Source organism: Microcaecilia unicolor, chromosome 1, assembly GCF_901765095.1.
Source record: "Microcaecilia unicolor chromosome 1, aMicUni1.1, whole genome shotgun sequence".
Taxonomy (NCBI): Eukaryota; Metazoa; Chordata; class Amphibia; order Gymnophiona; family Siphonopidae; genus Microcaecilia; species Microcaecilia unicolor.
In genome coordinates, this window is record NC_044031.1 from 63,573,588 (window position 1) to 63,591,501 (window position 17,914).

The 17,914-nt window shown below is 42.0% G+C and overlaps 1 protein-coding gene across 2 annotated transcripts in view; it reads right to left on the minus strand.

Annotated features, from left to right (window-relative positions):
• Positions 1–1,627: 1,627 nt before the first annotated feature.
• Positions 1,628–17,914, minus strand: part of LOC115466611 (mitogen-activated protein kinase kinase kinase 3-like) — a 320,888-nt gene continuing 304,601 nt past the window's right edge. For both annotated transcript variants that reach the window (XM_030197973.1, XM_030197964.1), the window contains exons 15-17: positions 16,008–16,137; positions 8,782–8,959; positions 1,628–8,504 (exon numbers count right to left, since the gene is read on the minus strand). In XM_030197973.1, coding sequence (XP_030053833.1) covers positions 8,276–8,504; positions 8,782–8,959; positions 16,008–16,137 — 537 coding nt within the window. In that variant the 3' untranslated portion in view covers positions 1,628–8,275. The remainder of the gene's footprint in view (positions 8,505–8,781; positions 8,960–16,007; positions 16,138–17,914) is intronic.

The window sequence follows — 17,914 nt, forward strand, 5'->3', positions numbered from 1 at the left end:
CTGCGCATTTAAAAGAGGGAAAACGATAGGAGAGATGCTGACTTATAAGAGATTGGACTATATTGCACTGGATCCGATGACTGTAGGACACTTTAAATGTAATTCATGTCAATGGTGTCAGTTTGCAATTGAAGGGACATCTTGGACACCTCCCAGATCTACACAACCGATAGTAGCAAGAGCTCGAACTAATTGTAATTCACATAATAGTATATATATTATTGAATGTCCATGCCATCTGATCTATATAGGTAGATCAAGCCGCCCGATTAAAATCAGACTTAATGAACATAAGTCACGGATAAAAAATAAAGTATTATCTGCTCCTATAGTCCAACACTGGATTGAAAAAAATCATCAGATTGAAGACATTAGGTGGCGAATTATAGATCACATTCAGCTAGGATGGGAAGGTGGAAACCCTGAATCTTTATTAAACTACAAAGAACAAAGGTGGATTTTTTATCTGCATTCATTGTTTCCTCATGGATTAAATTCTGAAATAGATTGGTGGTCTTTGATTTGATCTACACCTTTAAATTTTGGATGTTCTGTATTCCCTTCACTTTGATTGGTGGGTCTGGATATGACGTGTCTGCAGTATAATTGGCTGATAGTTTTCAGCTGTGGTTATTTAAATTGCTGAGGCAGAAGAGACGCCGCAGCCATTTTATTTTGATGCCGAAATAATATCTAAGATGGTAACCTTATAGTGAGTAAATATTAGGAAATTTTAAGATTGTTTGGGGATAATCTTTTTGATAGATTGTGCTTTTTTCTCAGCAAACCTCTTCCCTGATGAAGAAAATTCGAAACCTGGCCAAGTTGGCGGAGGTTTGAAGTTGGAGAATCAATGTTACATACAGCTATTTAAAAGCTAAGTTATATTTATATTTATTTGATTTATTTGATTTATTTGATTTGCAGTTCATCATTTGAGAAGTTTGAACTTACTATATAAAGACTTTTAGATTTGGTTAATTAAAAAGTAATAAGAAAACGGGTGGAATTATGACGAGTTAAACAGCACCATCACTATATTGAAAAATGATTGGATGGTTGCGCTGTTAAAAATTCTGAATATCCCCGAAAAAAGATACTGTGAAAAATATTGGTTATAGTTAAAAATGATTTAAACACTAGGTGTTAGGGACTATTTAATTAGTGGAATATTATTCTGTGCATAAAATATCAATATTTAGGCACAGAGTCAGAATTACATCCCAGCATATGTGCGGATGTATCTGTACGCAATGTGATGAGTGCCGATACGCATTTCTTAACAATCCAGCACTTTATTCTTTCTTCAACACATCGCCATGTTTTTTTTTTTTTTTTTTTGTAAACTCTGCTCTTCATGGAAGGCAGAATAAGGTTGCAGGTTCTTATTCTCACAGCAATAAAGGGAAGAAACAGGCATGAAATCCTCACTAACGCTACAGTCGAAGAATGAGCAAAGTGCTTATATGTCTCAGATCTTGTGTTAAAGCCTCAGCCTGCAAAACAGCTAATAGCTTCTTCAGCTGGATTTAAACGTGCTGTGTGCTAACGTCTGCCGGAGGATTTGTGCAGTTCTCTCCTGTGCAAAACTCTTTTCTATATAGTGCCACACAAAATCATGTTTACATTTGACTGCACTAGGCTTATAAGAATGGTGACTTGTATGGGACAACCATAGTTATAACAAACCTAACCAGTAGCACAGGCACCAACTTCAAAACTATTGGGCATGCCAAGCACAATGCAATTTACCCCTCCCCGGACACAACGGAGGAGCTTGCTCAACACTGGGGGTGCCTGGCACCCACTGGCACCTATACAGCTGACTCCTATGACCACACGCCTGATTTGGACAATGGCTAGAAGTAGCTGGAATTTTTTTTTTTTTTTTTTAGAGACACATCAAAAGACATGAGGGAGGGAGGGAGAAGCTGTAAATTTGAGAATGGTAGATGCCAGAAAGGAAGAGAAGTGGGCAGACCAGAGGGACCAATGTCTGCATCTGCCGTAATTTACAATGTTAAGGTCAAAGACATTATCTCAGGATGGTTCATTCCTGACCTTTTTTTTTTTTTAACTAATTTTTATTATTCCACAGCATTGTACAGCACAACAAATAATTGGCCCTGGTGGTTCCATCCAGGAGTTCCAGCATCATAATAGGTTAACAAAGAGGCTCTGCACTGAACCTCAATCAAATCAGAAAATTAAACCTTCCATAAAATAATTGGGGGGAAAAAAGGTTCAACATCAAGATCTGTCCTTGAAATCCAAAAGGTCGCTGTAGCTCAGAAATGGTGTTTATTGGGCAGATCGGGACTTGCTGTTCCTGATGATTATGTGGTGGGTTGGTGTGTGGGAGACTAGGGTTGGTCTGAAACAGGTACAATACAATTAATTAACACAATCACAGAGAAGCATGAGGGCATCGCAACATGATGGCACACTTAACAAAATTCTTTTTTCCCGGGCTGTGTGTTGGTTGTAAAACAGGGATCTCAAATTACAAAACTAACGTTTAATTTTGCAATTTATATTTACTCTTAGCCCTGACACTTGTTACTGGGTGAGCTTGGTTTGTCTAGACATTTCATATTAACCCACCAATCCAATGCTCACAGTGAGATGGCAAATAACGCATTAATACTGCATCAGAGATACCCTTGCAAATTGGTGTAGTTCCCCCTGCATATAAGCTGTGAATGACACATATTGCCTGAAGCTGCTCAAGCTTAGCTCCTAGGTCTACTGCTACTTTGACAAGTGATTCTTCATCTGAAAGAATGGATTCTTGGGTTGAAGAATTTAGCTTGGGTTTTTTTTTTTTTGGTTTGGTGTAAAGGATCCTTTTTTTTGTGACGGTTTCACATGTGCGCAACAGAGAGAGAGAGAGAGAAAAGCTGTACATTACAGACAATTTTAGGTCCATTAACACCAAGACAAGGAGCCTATTCACAGTTCTTAGGTCAGTGCCACTAAACTTTCAATCAGTACAAATGTGAAATCAGTAAGCACGTGGCTGGATGTGGCATTATGCTATAAAAGCTTCTCAGTGCAGAATTGTACATGCTGATGCTTCTTAGAAATTGGCCAAGGCCTAGGCATTACACTCAAAGGCTTAAAGCAACATCACTCAGTACATTTTCCTTTCTGAAGCTAAAGAATTAAAGCTTTTATATATGCAAAGTCAGATAAGAACTACACAAACCATATGTTGGTACCTATAAATGGAATCAATTCTTTGGTTAATGCAATGCTGTGTTATAGTTCCTAGTTTAAAAGAAAGTACACAGTCTGCCACTCCTCATCTCCTCATTCACTGAAATGAACACTTGCCCACTGCTGCCACCCACTGCTCAAACTGAGGGGTGCGCTACCAACTTCTCCCCAACGGGTCCTTGCCAATTTTCCTGTATTTGGTGAGAGATGCTTTATTTTCATAAAGGAATTCAACAAAGAGCTCCCAAGAGCATTTGTCATCACTGATTGAAAATGGGGCTTCCTCTTTATATCAAATGTTAGTTGTTAAAATCTGCCCAAGTGAATCAAGTACAAACACCAGTCAAATTCTGCTGTTAAAAAAAAAACCTAACTCCTTTGATGTCTAGCACAGGGCTGGTTAGAGGGGACCACTTCAAGCATCATAGCCAGAGTAGACTCAGATAACCTAATACAGAGATACTGCAGGCTTCAAAGATAGCTGACAGAATGACACATATAACATTCAGGACATACAATGTCTCTAATAAAGTGGCATAGTATTACAAATATTTTCCCCTAAAGATTTTATTAAAATCAAAACAAAACAAAACAAACTCTCATATGCCACTAATAGCTCTTCCTAGGGTTAATCATATTATGCTCCAAGGCTCCTTGTTTGTGCTTCAGTCTTACCTCAACTTGGGTTTTGCTTTCTTTTCTCTGTCAAACTCGCGTGTACAATCAGCTGTACAGATGTACTTGGTCTGATGTAAAAAAAACAGGCAGGATTTTTGGGGATATGAGAGAATTCAAGTGAGATATAATTTTCCCCACAAGGAGAATTACACAATACAGATAAGGATGCTCAATCAATAATCAAGGTGCCAAAAAAAGCTAAGTAATCTATTGTGCATTATTACTGAACGTAGTTTCAAATGCGGCACATAGAAAAATGTACATGTATATCTTTAAAAAATGGCTTCTGCAAACCACTCTTAAGGGCATAAAAATGAGAGGCAAGAACACCCAAAGACTGATTCAGTAGCAAAAAGTGGAGAGGGGGACCTGAATGCTTCAGGAGCGCTATAGAAATGATAAGTGGTAGTAGTACTAGTAGGAGGCCAGTATGTCGTTTCCCAGTCCTTCTCCCCCACCCAATGGTAAAGCTCTGGCACCACTACCTCTTAGAATGATAACCAGAGAGCTCAGCAGGCACAGAAAGGAAATAGGACAGATGACGAGAAGTAATGTCTATCCTGCAGTAATTATAGAATGTTGAACACAGCCTTCCCACAATTCTTTGGAATTCTTTTATGACAGCATCGCAAATCACCTTACACTTGAGATTTGACCGGTTCATGCTTCTATGACATCACACAGAATGAATTAATCAAAGCACATGCTACGTGAGGTATTACCCCCAAGAACCAAGTGACAACACTTTCAACTGACACACGGCAAACTTTCTCTTGCTTATGGATTTAAAATATTGCACGGCCTACAGCAGGTAAGAGTTCTTGCTGCAAAAGAGAGGTGGAAGATCCACAAAAATCCAAGTCACAAGATGCGTCAACGCATCCTGGTTTTACATTGGAGAATAAACCTTTAAACGTCCTTGGTCAGCTTAGGTTTTTTTCTTGATCTTTTACCTCTCTTTGTTCGTCTGGTTTTCCTTGTGGAAGAGCTGGACTTCTTTCCCTGGCATTAGAGTTCTTGCTGCCTCCCACCACTCTTCCTGGAAAGAAAATAGCTTGGAGTGGCAACGGGGGGCAATGTCCAAGCTCTGATCAAAGGAAGAGCTCCCAAAACTGCTGCTATTCTTTGGTTCTGCTAAAGCAATATACAGGTGGACATACAAAAGAGCACTGCTGAAGAACAGGTGGATTTAGCCTACAACCGAGGGCTGAAATGCTCTGCGCTGGCCGTGTAACAATGGCACCAGTGAAAGGGGAAGCTGTATATTACAGTGCAGCCCCCATCAAAATGATTTTTCCAATGTGTTTTTCTAAACATGTCTTGCTACATAAAATGCACTGCACAGAATGCCACAATTTTCAAGGATCAAATAATATTTCATATAACATCTATTTAATCTGAAACATCATCTGTAACTAGGACCATGCACAAGTTGAAGGAGTTATTTATTTGACTTTGAAAAATTCTCTATCCTATAGCTTGATTTTTGTTAAACATTGCTGGTATTAGCTGAAATGGCCCAGCAAGACCAGATAAAGGCCCATGCAACATACAGAGCAGAAGCATATAGTAACGGCCAGTGAGAGAGCTGGTGGCTTCTGTCATTTACTAGGTTTGGCACAGAGAATTTCCATAGCGAGGGGAGGACACATTATGGGGATCATGTACTGCATAAGCAAAAGGACCCCACATCTGTGAAGCTGATGGAGAAGTGCAGTGTATGTAAAATCCTGGGCAAAAGGTCACCATTAGTCACTTGCTCTTTGGTCATGCAGACTGCAGTTAAAACAAATAAATGCCTCTCCCCTAACTAGGCTCCATATTCTTAAAAAGAACAGAAACGGCTCAGGAATGACCACCATCTAAATGAGGTGAGGACCTATAGTTCTCTTCTCCTGCAAAAGGGTTTACATACGTTTACTCAGCAAGGATGGAGCCCAGCTGGTCCCAATACCTTACAAGATGCTTCTGCATACACAGATTATTCTCAGCAGTTGTGAAGGGAAGGTAGCATGCAGTGGGGAGACAATCTGAGGGGAAAAGAAGCGTCACTGGGTGTAGTTCACTACACCTACAAATGTGATGGGGACTCAGTCCCGTCACGATGCAGTAAGGGCAGCTGTATTCTGAGCATCCCTCCTACTTATGGCGGAAAGCAGTGCTGACACTTAAATATGGGCTTACTTTTAAGGCCACAATACTCCTTGGAGCAGAGAGCAATGGGTGATTCTCCCTCAAATAAGGCTACCACAAAATGAGTCAGAAGAGGTACCCAGCTCCCCAGAAGGAATTCCAGACAGTAAGATTGAAAACTGACCGGAAGGCAAGCATATCAAGATGTTTACTGAGCCCAGTGGTCTTCAGTTTAACAAGCAGCAAGGACTTTCAGAAATAGCAGCACAGAGGACTGGTCCACAGAATCAAAATTGTTGCACATACTCCAAAGCAGCACCACATTAAAGCCATATGTAAGCTCAAGCCTGTAGAATAAGAAGTCAATACAACCATAAACAAAGGTCAAGATGACTTCCACAGTTCAATTGCACGGATATCTTCTATGGTAGCTGGCTCCTAAACAAAACTACCCTAAGCTCTAATACACTTCTACGACCAATAAACAGAATATCTTTAATGAGCAAAAGGAGCAGGTCTGACTGGGAGATGTCAAAGCATCCTTGTGAAGACCGGTAGTTCTTAACCCTATCCTGGAGGCACATCTAACTGATCTTAGTTTCAGGATATCTATAATGCCTATGCATCAGAAAGACCTGCATGCACAGAAGACCCTGTATATACACATCTATCTCAAGCCTAGATATTTTGGCTATCTTGACAAATTGATTAGATGTGCTTGTAGGACAGTACTGAGAACCCAAAAAGCTATTAGATTTACGAAGAGGCCTAGAGGCCAATGGCTCTTCACTCTGCAGTAAGAAAAGGGAATGACTACCAAGTGACACCAAACCATTTATACTCCATATATATAGCCAAAAATTCAACACAGCATGCTGTCAAGTAACCAGAGCTGGGATGGACATCTTTGCTCTGGAAATAGATGTACAGTCCCCATCTATTTCAGGAAGGTGTCATTGCTAATGACTACTTCTCTATGGTCTGAGTTTGAACTCTGACAGAACAATTCTCCTTCCTCCCCAACTTTTGAGCTCATTAATGGCAGTTCTGTTCACTTTAAGCCCAATTCAGAGTGGATTCATGCCACTACAATTTAGTGCAAACAGATTGTGCAGTGGTACAAGGTGCTTACTGTGATTAATTGAAATCCTGGCATCTTTGGAGTTAATGGAGCAGAAGAGAGCAGCACAGCTGCTCAGTGGTACAGGCTCCTAGGTGCCCCCTAGTTGGGTACATTTTGGTCTCTGGAAGGTTGGCTGAAACTGCAAGTCAGAAACCAGCTGGTTTTGCAAAGTGACTACGCCATGTCCAGACCTCTGAATTTTGTTTTCCATAGGCACAGACAGTTAAGAAAAAGCTCCCATAGAAAGGGAATCACAAATATTTTAGTGCAGAAGGGCAAGCACTCTCGTCCCCAAACACTTTTAACCATTCCTAATGGAATTATCATTAGACAGTAACCAGCAGCAGAATCCTCAGACAAAACAAATCTATTTTAAGAGATGCTGCTGGTTACTTCTATCCAGCAATGAAAAATCTAAAAACAGCAATATCTTTCAAGTCAAATACAATAATTATATTTCTCTAATACAGTGTGTATATACATATCTATATATGTATGTGTACACACACACACACGCAATTTTTATATTTTGTAGAGTTGGATCATTTCCTCCACTTCTTGCCTCTTTCACTTCTAGGTTCTTTGTCCCTTTTGTTTGCTCGCTCTCCTGACTGTAAAAGCCATGTCGCATTCTCCAGTTTGGCACGACAAATGCGGGTGGCCTGAGGCTCAGTCTGTCATCACTGTCGACTTGATTGGCTACTAAGAGGCGCTTTAGCCAGTTCCTCTTCCCCAGCTGCTCTGGGGCTCATTATCCAGTGACTGAAGACCTTGCATAAGGTCTGAACTCCTCCAGCCACAGCGTGGCGTGTTTGACCACAACGAAGGTTCTGAGCTGCCAGCCATCATTACCACCAATAAACCTGAGTTTGAATTCTTCCCAAAATAGAGCTGTGGTCACATGTGTTAGTTTCCATACAGGAACAGGAGCACTTCACAACTGTATTCTGAAAAAGGAGGCGGTATTGGGATGGACCGAAACAGGAAACGGATGGTTTTCTGATCTCTGGCGTGCATGTGATTCTTTCTTCTTAATAAAGAAAAAAAATCTAAATGTATATATACATAAGGGTGTCTACACAAGTGTGCGTATACATAAAAGTCTTTATACAGGGTGGAGATCTAGACGCTACAGTTCACAAAAGGGTGACTTAAAAGTTCTTCAGCTGGCGGCCTCCGTTTTTCTTCAATGAAAATCAGTTTGAGGAAATTCCTGCAGTAGTCTGAAACCTCCTCGGGGAGCTTGGGCTTAGTTGGTTGCGTGGCAATTTTGAAAATTGCCGCCATAGCTTCAAACTCTGCCCAGGGTGGCTTCTCGGTCAGCATTTCCACCACAGTGCAGCCCACGCTCCTGCAATGGAACACAGAAAGCATGGTGGTTAGTAAAAGATAAATGGCTCTCAACATTTTGCCTCAGCAATTTGGAAAATGTCCATGAGCCTCTGATGACACTCCTCTAATAGTAAAAAGAAGGCTTAAAGTGACAGTGGATGATAACCAGAGGTGAAAGGTTACAGAACTCAACAGAAAGCTGCCAGCACAAATGCACATAGCAAGTATAACTCCTCCTAACCAAAAAGCCTATAAGATCAACTTCCTTCTAAAGCAGTTCCTCAAACCTTTCTTACCACACATCTGCCTTCCTTCCATATCCTTCCCCGCTGATCACCTCTGGACTCATCCAGTAAGGGGTTCCTGTGACAGACTTCATTCCTGATCCAGACATGCAGATTGTTTGGATCCGTTTACTGGCACCAAAATCACCCAGCTTCACATTCCCAGCAGAATCTCTCAAAATATTGGCACCTGCAGCCGCAAAAAAGGAAAAAGGAAAAAAAAACCTCATACCTGTAATGTAGTCTGTGCAAAACTGAATCTGAGCTGAAAGTCCCTTCTTCTGAGCACATGCTCTGGCAAACCAGGAAAGTGCCAGGCGGCATATTAGCAACCCAGCTCGTAACGTCATCTCCCAAAACCCTTTGCATTTCTCTTTCACTCTCTTTTTAAATTTTAAATAAAACCTCTACTCTACAATCTCAGACTAATTTTTACAGTTAAAACTTTTTATTGAGTATAAAACCAGTACCAATGGCACAGTATAAGAAAACAACAGAAACCAGCAGATTCAACTACAAGAACGATACATATAGCTATGAGAATCAACATAATTTTATATACAATTCCCTCCCCTTTTCTTCTCCCTTTCCATCCCTACACTCAACCTCTCGACCCCCCTCTCCCCATTCTAAAAGATAAAACAACAGCAGGAAAGAAACAGGACCTTCACACTGGAAAACTCTACTACTACTACTTATCATTTCTATAACGCTACTAGACATACGCAGTGCTGTACACTTGAACATGAAGAGACAGTCCCTCCTCGACAGAGCTTACAATCTAATTAGGACAAACAGGACAAACAAGAGATAAGGGAATATTAAAGTGAGGATGATAAAATAAGGGTTCTGAACAAGTGAATAAGGGTTAGAAGTTAAAAGCAGCATCAAAAAGTTGGGCTTTTAGCTTAGATTTGAAGACGGCCAGAGATGGAATACCTTACATAACCCCCCTCATACTCCGTTGCCACATAGTAATCTCCCCAGGGCCAATTCCCACCAAAGCCTAGGGTTTCCCCCCCTCCAGCCCATTTACTACCCTGCTTTGGCCTCGAGGAGACAAGGAATAAAGGTAAGGGCCCCAAACCTTGAGGAAGTACCGCACCTCAAATACTGTGTCCAATTCTGGTCGCCGAATCTCAAAAAAGATATAAAGGAATTGGAGAAGGTGCAGAGAAGGGCGACGAAAATGATAAAAGGGATGGAACGACTTCCCTATGAGGAAAGGCTGAGAAGGTTGGAGAAAAGGCAGCTGAGGGGGTGATATAATAGAAGTCTACAAGATGAGTGGAGTAGAGCGGACAGATGTGAAGCGTTTGTTTACACTTTCAAATAACAATAGAACCAGGGGACACAAGATGAAGCTTAGAATATGGTAGATTTAAAACAAACAGGAGAAAGTTTTTCTTTACTCAGCGTGTAGTTGGACTCTAACTCGTTGCTGGAAAATGTAGTGACAGCAGCTGGCCTTACAGAGTTTAAAGGGGGTTTGGACAGATTCCTGAGGGAAAAGTCCATTGAACATTATTAAAAATTATTTTTTTCTTGAAGCCTGGATTGGCCGCTGTCAGAGACAGGATGCTGGGCTTGATGGACCATTGGTCTTTTCCCAGTAAGGCAGTGCTTATGTTCTTAATGTTTTAGACTACTGTGAGAAGCATGTGATTCAAACAACGTTGAAATTTGTTCCGCCAGTGCCAAAAAGTAGGGGCCCCTGCCTTAGTCCAATATTATAAGATATCCCAGACTAATTTTGAATTAACTCTATCCAAGGTTCCCAGGCTGCCATGATGCTGCAGTAGAGGCAGGGAATATCCAAGCCTGGGAAGTTTTCCTTCATGTGTAGGGTCTCCTACTGTTGCCCTCTTCCCACTGCTTCTGTTTACATCTACTTTTACATTATTTTTCTATGGTGCCAACTCAACTGCACTGCAAAAGGCCATTACTAAAGACGTGAAGTGAATGGATGGACTTGCTCTACAGCAGGGGTTATCAACCCAATCCTCGGGACACATCTAGTGAGTCAGGTGTTCAGGATACCCTTAATGAATATGTATGAGATAGATATGCATACAGCGAAGATCTATCTCACATATATTCATTAAGGGTATCGTGAACACCTGACTCACTAGGTGTGTCCCGAGAACTGGGTTGAGAACCCCTGCTATACAGACACCTTCTATGTTTTGGAAGTCAAGCCAAATTGGAGTTCTGGTTTGCTGTTCTGGTCCTGGAGAAAACTGGAAGTTTTGCTGATTGTGAGCGCCCGAGATCACAGAAGTCCCTTGCTGAGTGACATCTGAAGTACGAATCGCACAGTATCCCCGTAACTCAGGAAAATTGTTATCTCCAGAAAGCTTCTATCTGGCCTACATAAAAACTAATCCAACCTGTAGTGAATCGAAACTCAACCAGATGCACAAAGACCTCTGTACTATGTTCGTTCTGTCCGTTTTATGCATTTAGCAGCAGAGTGAAGCATGGCATACACTAGGCAGAAATAAGGAATGAGAATGCCTGCAGATCCAAAGAAAATATGAACACCGATCTGGATCTTCTTCGGGCTGGACAGTGCTATTTCCCCTTTATTCCAGAACTTTAAATATTCAATCTGTACTCTCATTCCCTCCTTCAGTACTTTGCCTTGAACCATCAACTGCTCCTTCTCATACCTCTGTCCTCTCACACACTTGGCAGTAATTTGTTTTGATGCACTCTAGATTAGATTTGCAGCTGCAATGGAGAATCACATGGTTTAGGGGACTAGCATGAAGCCTCTCATCCCTAGAGAGCATGTTTACTCCCAGCTCGGGTCAGAAAGAGAATGGTTCGGCAACTTATGTGATCCTAATTAGTGGTTTCTGTTCATTTTCCAATGAAACAGTCACTGTCACTGTCAACCTTGGCAGAGTGCCCAAGGACTTAAGCAAAGCTCTCTCACACCTGCAGGAGGCATCTGAAGGACCCTACTGGGATGATGTGTAGAGTTCTCCACCAGCACCTGTCCTACTGGAATATTTCAGCACCTCCGCACTCAGTGCTTGGGAACAAACCTCTACCTCTGTGTTTGGGGATCAAGACCCACCCCAAAAGTACATAGGTTGGTGGGGTCAGCAGATCACTGCAGCCATGACCTTGATGTTGTGCCTGAAAAAGTCTGGGACGCGTTGCTCTGTTATGGTGATTTACCATATTTTCGCATATATACCCTGCACATGGGTATAACCTGCACCCTTGTATATCCTGCAGAAAAGGGATGACAATGTAAAAATTGCTTTGCATTGCTCGCACCTTTGTATTCCCTGCAAATGTTCAGTTTGTGGTGCTGAGCATGCATGGGAGTATGGGCGTGGGTGACTAAGAGGGGAATAATCGAACGTTGCCGGCGAAATAGGTTGCTGGCGATCTATTTTGGCGGCAGCGCAACAGCTGGCCAGAACCGTATTTTCAAAAAAGATGGCCGGCCATCTTTTTTTTCGATAATACGGTGTGGGCCGCCGGGTTTGAGATTGCCAGTTTTGTTTTTCCGCGATAATGGAAAAAACTGCCGGCGATCTCAAACCCGGTGAAATCCAAGGCATTTGGCCGTGGGAGGAGCCAGCATTTGTAGTGCAATGGTCCCCCTTCACATGCCAGGACACCAACCGGGCACCCTAGGGGGCACTTCAAACATCTTTTATAAACAACCAAATTAGCTTCCAGGTGCATAGCACCCTTCCCTTGTGTGCTGAGTCCCCCAAATCCCCCCCAAAACCCACTGCCCACAAGTGTGCACCATTACCCTAGCCCTAAGGGCTGAAGGGGGGCACCTACATGTGGGTACAGTGGGTTTGGGGGTTTGGGAGGGCTCAACATTACCCACCACAAGTGGAACAGGTAGGGGGGGGATGGGCCTGGCTCTGCCTTTCTGCAGTCCACTGCAACCAACAACAATTGTTCCAGGGACCTACATACTGCTGTCAGGGTGCTGGGTATGACATTTGAGGCTGGCATACAGGCTGGCAAAAAAGGTTTGTATTTTAATAATTTTAGTGTGGGAGGGGGTTGGCGACCACTGGGGGAGTAAGGGGAGGTCATCCCCCATTCCCTCCGGTGGTCATCTGGTCAGTTGGGGCACCTTTTTGAGGCTTGGACGTGAAAATAAAAGGACCAAGTAAACCCGGCGAAATACTGCTTATCGGCGGGTTTTATTTTTCCATTATCCGCGAAAGCCGGCCATCTGGTAGCCACGCCCAAGCCTGCCCATGTCCCGCCTTCGCCTCGCCGCCAACACGCCCCTTTGAACGTTCGCTGGCGAGGCGAAGGGAAAGCGGCGAAGCTATCACAAATGTAGCTTTCGATTATACGCTTTTCGCCGCTTTTGCGAAATCGCCGGCCATATCCCGATTTGTGTCGGGAAATAGCCGGCGATTACTTTCAATTATAAGCTGGTAAGGCACACCTATAATGCTAGACTGGAGGAAAAGCAAGTAAGTGGATAAGAAGGTAAGTTTTATTGTAAATTACTGCTTGTCCATTACAATGCCAAACAGAAAGTCATATACAGCTGATTTCAAATTATCGGCAGTCGAATACATGGGTGTATGTTTTCCGTTGATAAGAAGTCTGTCTGTGAGTGGCACAAAGCTGAGGAAAAACTAAAAGAAATCCACCCTAGGAAACATGCACGATGTGGTAAATCTGCCAAATGGCCAAAATCTGGAGGCAAATCTGAAACAGTGGGTACTTTTGCAATGAGATAACTGCAGGGTTGTTTCCACCATCAGCATCAAACAGAAGGCTACAGCATTAGCCATTGACATGAAGAGTCCTGATTTTTATGGAGGAGTGAACTGGGTGTATAAGTTTATGCGTCGGAATGACTTATGTATTCGAGCTAGAACTACAACGGGTCAAAAGCTACCAGATGACTGGGAAGAGAAATTGGGTAAATTTGTTAATGTCGTGTAAGAACGACGTTAAGAAAAATAACCTGCAACCAGGCATGATCAACATGGTTGAAGCACCGATGAATTTTGATATTCCAAGTACAAGAACAGTTGCTGAGCACGGCACAAAGACGGTGGTTGTAAAAACTACTGATCATAAACGGGCAAGTTTTAGTTATCGTGTACTGCACATGAAAAGAAGTTGAAACCCCCTAGTTACCTTCAAACGCATAACTATGCCACGTGAACAATTCCCAAAGTCCGTTGTTAAGTGCAACAAAAAGGGGGTGGATGAATGAGGATATAATGAAGGACTGGATAAATGCATTTTTTGTGCTTGCTCAGGTGGGGTTTTTTTTTTAACAAGAAATCATTGTTAATATTTGATTCCATGACGACCCACAAGCTGGACTCAGTTAAGAAAATGTTGAATGCTGCTGGAGCCCATATAGTAGTAATCCCTAGTGGACTAACATGCAAGCTACAGCCTCTAGACATAGCTGTTAATCATGCATTTAAAGGCCTCGTATGGAAGAATGGAATAAATGGATTCATAAGGAAACACATTCATTTACTCCTTCTGGGAAAGAGAAACGTGCTACTTATGCAGACGTCTGGTACTGGATTGACACTACATGGCACGCAGCAAAACCACATTCAATTTCAACTGATTTCAAAAAACCTTTCTTGGAGACGAGATGTTCTATGACTCTACTGATGAGGAGGAATAAGAATTCGATGATGACAAAGTGGAAGCATTCACTACAGAACATTTCAACTATACCGATGATTACTACTACTACTATTTAGCATTTCTATAGCGCTACAAGGCATACGCAGCGCTGCACAAACATAGAAGAAAGACAGTCCCTGCTCAAAGAGCTTACTATCTAATAGACAAAAATTAAAGTAAGCAAATCAAATCAATTAATGTGTACGGGAAGGAAGAGAGGAGGGTAGGTGGAGGCGAGTGGTTACGAGTCAAAAGCAATGTTAAAGAGGTGGGCTTTCAGTCTAGATTTAAAGGTGGCCAAGGATGGGGCAAGACGTAGGGGCTCAGGAAGTTTATTCCAGGCGTAGGGTGCAGCGAGACAGAAGGCGCGAAGTCTGGAGTTGGCAGTAGTGGAGAAGGGAACAGATAAGAAGGATTTATCCATGGAGCGGGGAGTGCATGGGAAGGGGTGTAGGGAAGGACGAGTGTGGAGAGATACTGGGGAGCAGCAGAGTGAGTACATTTATAGGTTAGTAGAAGAAGTTTGAACAGGACGCGAAAACGGATAGGGAGCCAGTGAAGGGTCTTGAGGAGAGGGGTAGTATGAGTAAAGCGACCCTGGCGGAAGATGAGACGGGCAGCAGAGTTTTGAACCGACTGGAGAGGGGAGAGGTGACTAAGTGGGAGGCCAGCAAAAAGCAGATTGCAGTAGTTTAAACAAGAGGTGACAAGGGTGTGGATGAGGGTTTTGGTAGAGTGCTCGGAAAGAAATGGGCGGATTTTACGGATGTTGTAAAGAAAGAAACGACAGGTCTTGGCAATCTGCTGGATATGAGCAGAGAAGGAGAGAGAAGAGTCAAAGATGACCCCAAGGTTTCAAGCTGAGGAGACAGGGAGAATGAGAGAGCCATCAACAGAAATAGAAAACGGGGGGAGCGGGGAGGTGGGTTTGGGGGGGAAAATGAGAAGCTCGGTTTTGGTCATATTTAATTTCAGGTGATATAGACTTTGAAGGTTTTCCTTCTAGTGACGAACAAGATAATGTTTGAGACATTATAAGTATTAATGCCATAAGCTTATATCTTAAGAGTTGTTTGGTTTTTTTTGTTATAGGTCTGTGGAATGCCTCCTTATAAGCTTTTGATTTGCATACTACCAAAAGTACTTATGGAAACTTTACTAAGGGCCTCTTTTACCAAACCATGCTAGGGATTCCTGGCGCGGCAATGCTGACAAGCCTATTCACTTTGAATGGACTTCGTTAGCATTGCCGCGTGGGAATTCCTAGCGCAGTTTGGTAAAAGAAGCCCTAAATGTTTCTTGCAATAAAAAAGAATTTTATGCAAACCACTTGGGAGTTTTTTTTTTTTTTTTTTTTTTTAAAGAGATGTTGAATGTCTCCTCCACAGTAGCCTTGAAATTTAAAGTCAAGTATAACCTGCACCAGGTCATTCCGAGAAATAAAAACGTGTATACCCTGCAGGTTACATTCGCGAAGATATGGTAATTCTACACAAACTTGTATCTCTTAAATCGACTCCAGAAACAATGCTTAACAGAAATTTCCAGTCTCACAGTTTCAGTGGCAGACAACCTACCTTTAATGTCCCTGTGTACAATCATGTTACTGTGCAGGTAGGACACACCCTGGAGGATCTGCCTGGTGTATCTTCTCGTAACATTCTCAGTCAGAGCACCATACGCCTTCAGCTGGTCTTTTATTGAACCCTGGGTATAAAAATTAAGAAACCAAGAACGTGACCATCTCACTTATTAGACTGATGGTATAAGTACAGACATGAGCAAGAATTATTTTCTGAATCCTATTATCCTGGCAGTTTCAGTCATTTCACCATTCTCTAACCAACTATGCCCATCCAAGCAGCGGCCCTATCTACTGTATGCATGAAAGGCAGGTGTGCCTAATAATGCTCAAAAGGAAAACTGGCATCCATACCAACACACATATCTGTAAAAATGCCATGGATGCAAGCTCTGTGAAGAACCAGTATCTGGGTTTTAAGGTGTCCATACCATAAAAACTATATTGAGATTTTGCCCCTTTAAATCCAGCTGTGCACAAAAAGGGGATGGTTACGTGCATATCTATAAAAAAAGGGTGGGTTGTCAATTCAAATCTGGAAGACTGAAGACTGTCAAAAATATTTTCAGAATCTGGCAACTCTGATGGCTGCATAACCATAAAGCTTACTATAAATGGAACACTTTACAAAGCATAATTAAATGTTTGGGGTTTTTTTTGTTATTGTTTCACCTCCTAAAGTCCACTTTGTTGTCACTACTCTTAAGAAAATCTGACTTTACCACACTAAGCAGTGTGCTGCCTGAGCGCCACCCCTGCAAGTGGCATGGACTCAGCAAATCTTCTCCTCTCCCTGCATTTAAGCAACAAAAAATGTAAAGGCAACATGCCAACCAAGAATTGTACAAAAAATTAAAACACTCAACACCCTCACTTATCACCCCTACCACTGCAATTTCCCCACCCCTAGCTGTCTGTTCGTCTGTCCAATTTAGATTGTAAGCTCTGTTGAGCAGGGACTGTCTTTTCATGTTAATTTGTACAGCGCTGCGTAAGTCTAGTAGCGCTATAGAAATGTTTAATAGTAGTAGTAGTAGTTTTTTCACTTTTTTTTTTTTAATCTAGCAGTTTCCACTTCTTCCTTTGGGCTTCCAGCTCAATCAGAACCAGGACTGGACTGAACTCTGACATCAAAAGCCTTTGTATGCAACTATTGTACATGGAAATGTTTTTTTTACTAGTTTATATCTCCCCCCTACCACCCACTCATACAAAATCCTTTGTCTGGTCATTGAAGTGATAGTCATGGATTCTAAATCTGGCCACTAGATGTCAGCCTAATCTCTGCAACACAACCAAACTAAAGGACATAACACAACTCTTCGGTTCTCTGATTCCCTAATGTGGCTGTGCCACATAAACTTGATCTTACCATAACATCACCCTGTATTTGTTCACACCGGAGCCTGCAAAGGCCTCTCCGGTACTATGTAAGCCACACTGAGCCTACAAATAGGTGGGAAAATGTGGGATACAAATGTTAAATAAATAAATAAAATCCTTAAACTATGACCCTGATTCCATCTCCCCCACCCCGCATTAATCCCATCCCTGCAAACCTGGGGAATGGATGGCTTCCACATAGCAGTGAACAGTGCTCGCCATGCCAGCCCTCTCATTTCCTCACACTTTTTGGATTATGTCAATAGCTTAACAGCTCAACCAAGTCACTGAATAACAGACATATAAAACCAAAAACTTAAGATGCATTTCCAGAAACTGGAGAAATTAAAAACATGTTTTGTAAAGGTATGCAAAGCCTTTAAAAAAAAAAAAAAAAAAAAAGATATGATTGCAACACCGAATCTACTATTATCTAGCATGAAAATGGCAAATGTTTACAAAACAAGAAAGAAAACATTAGTTTTGGCAGTTTTAAAGCCTTGAAATGTTTACTATATG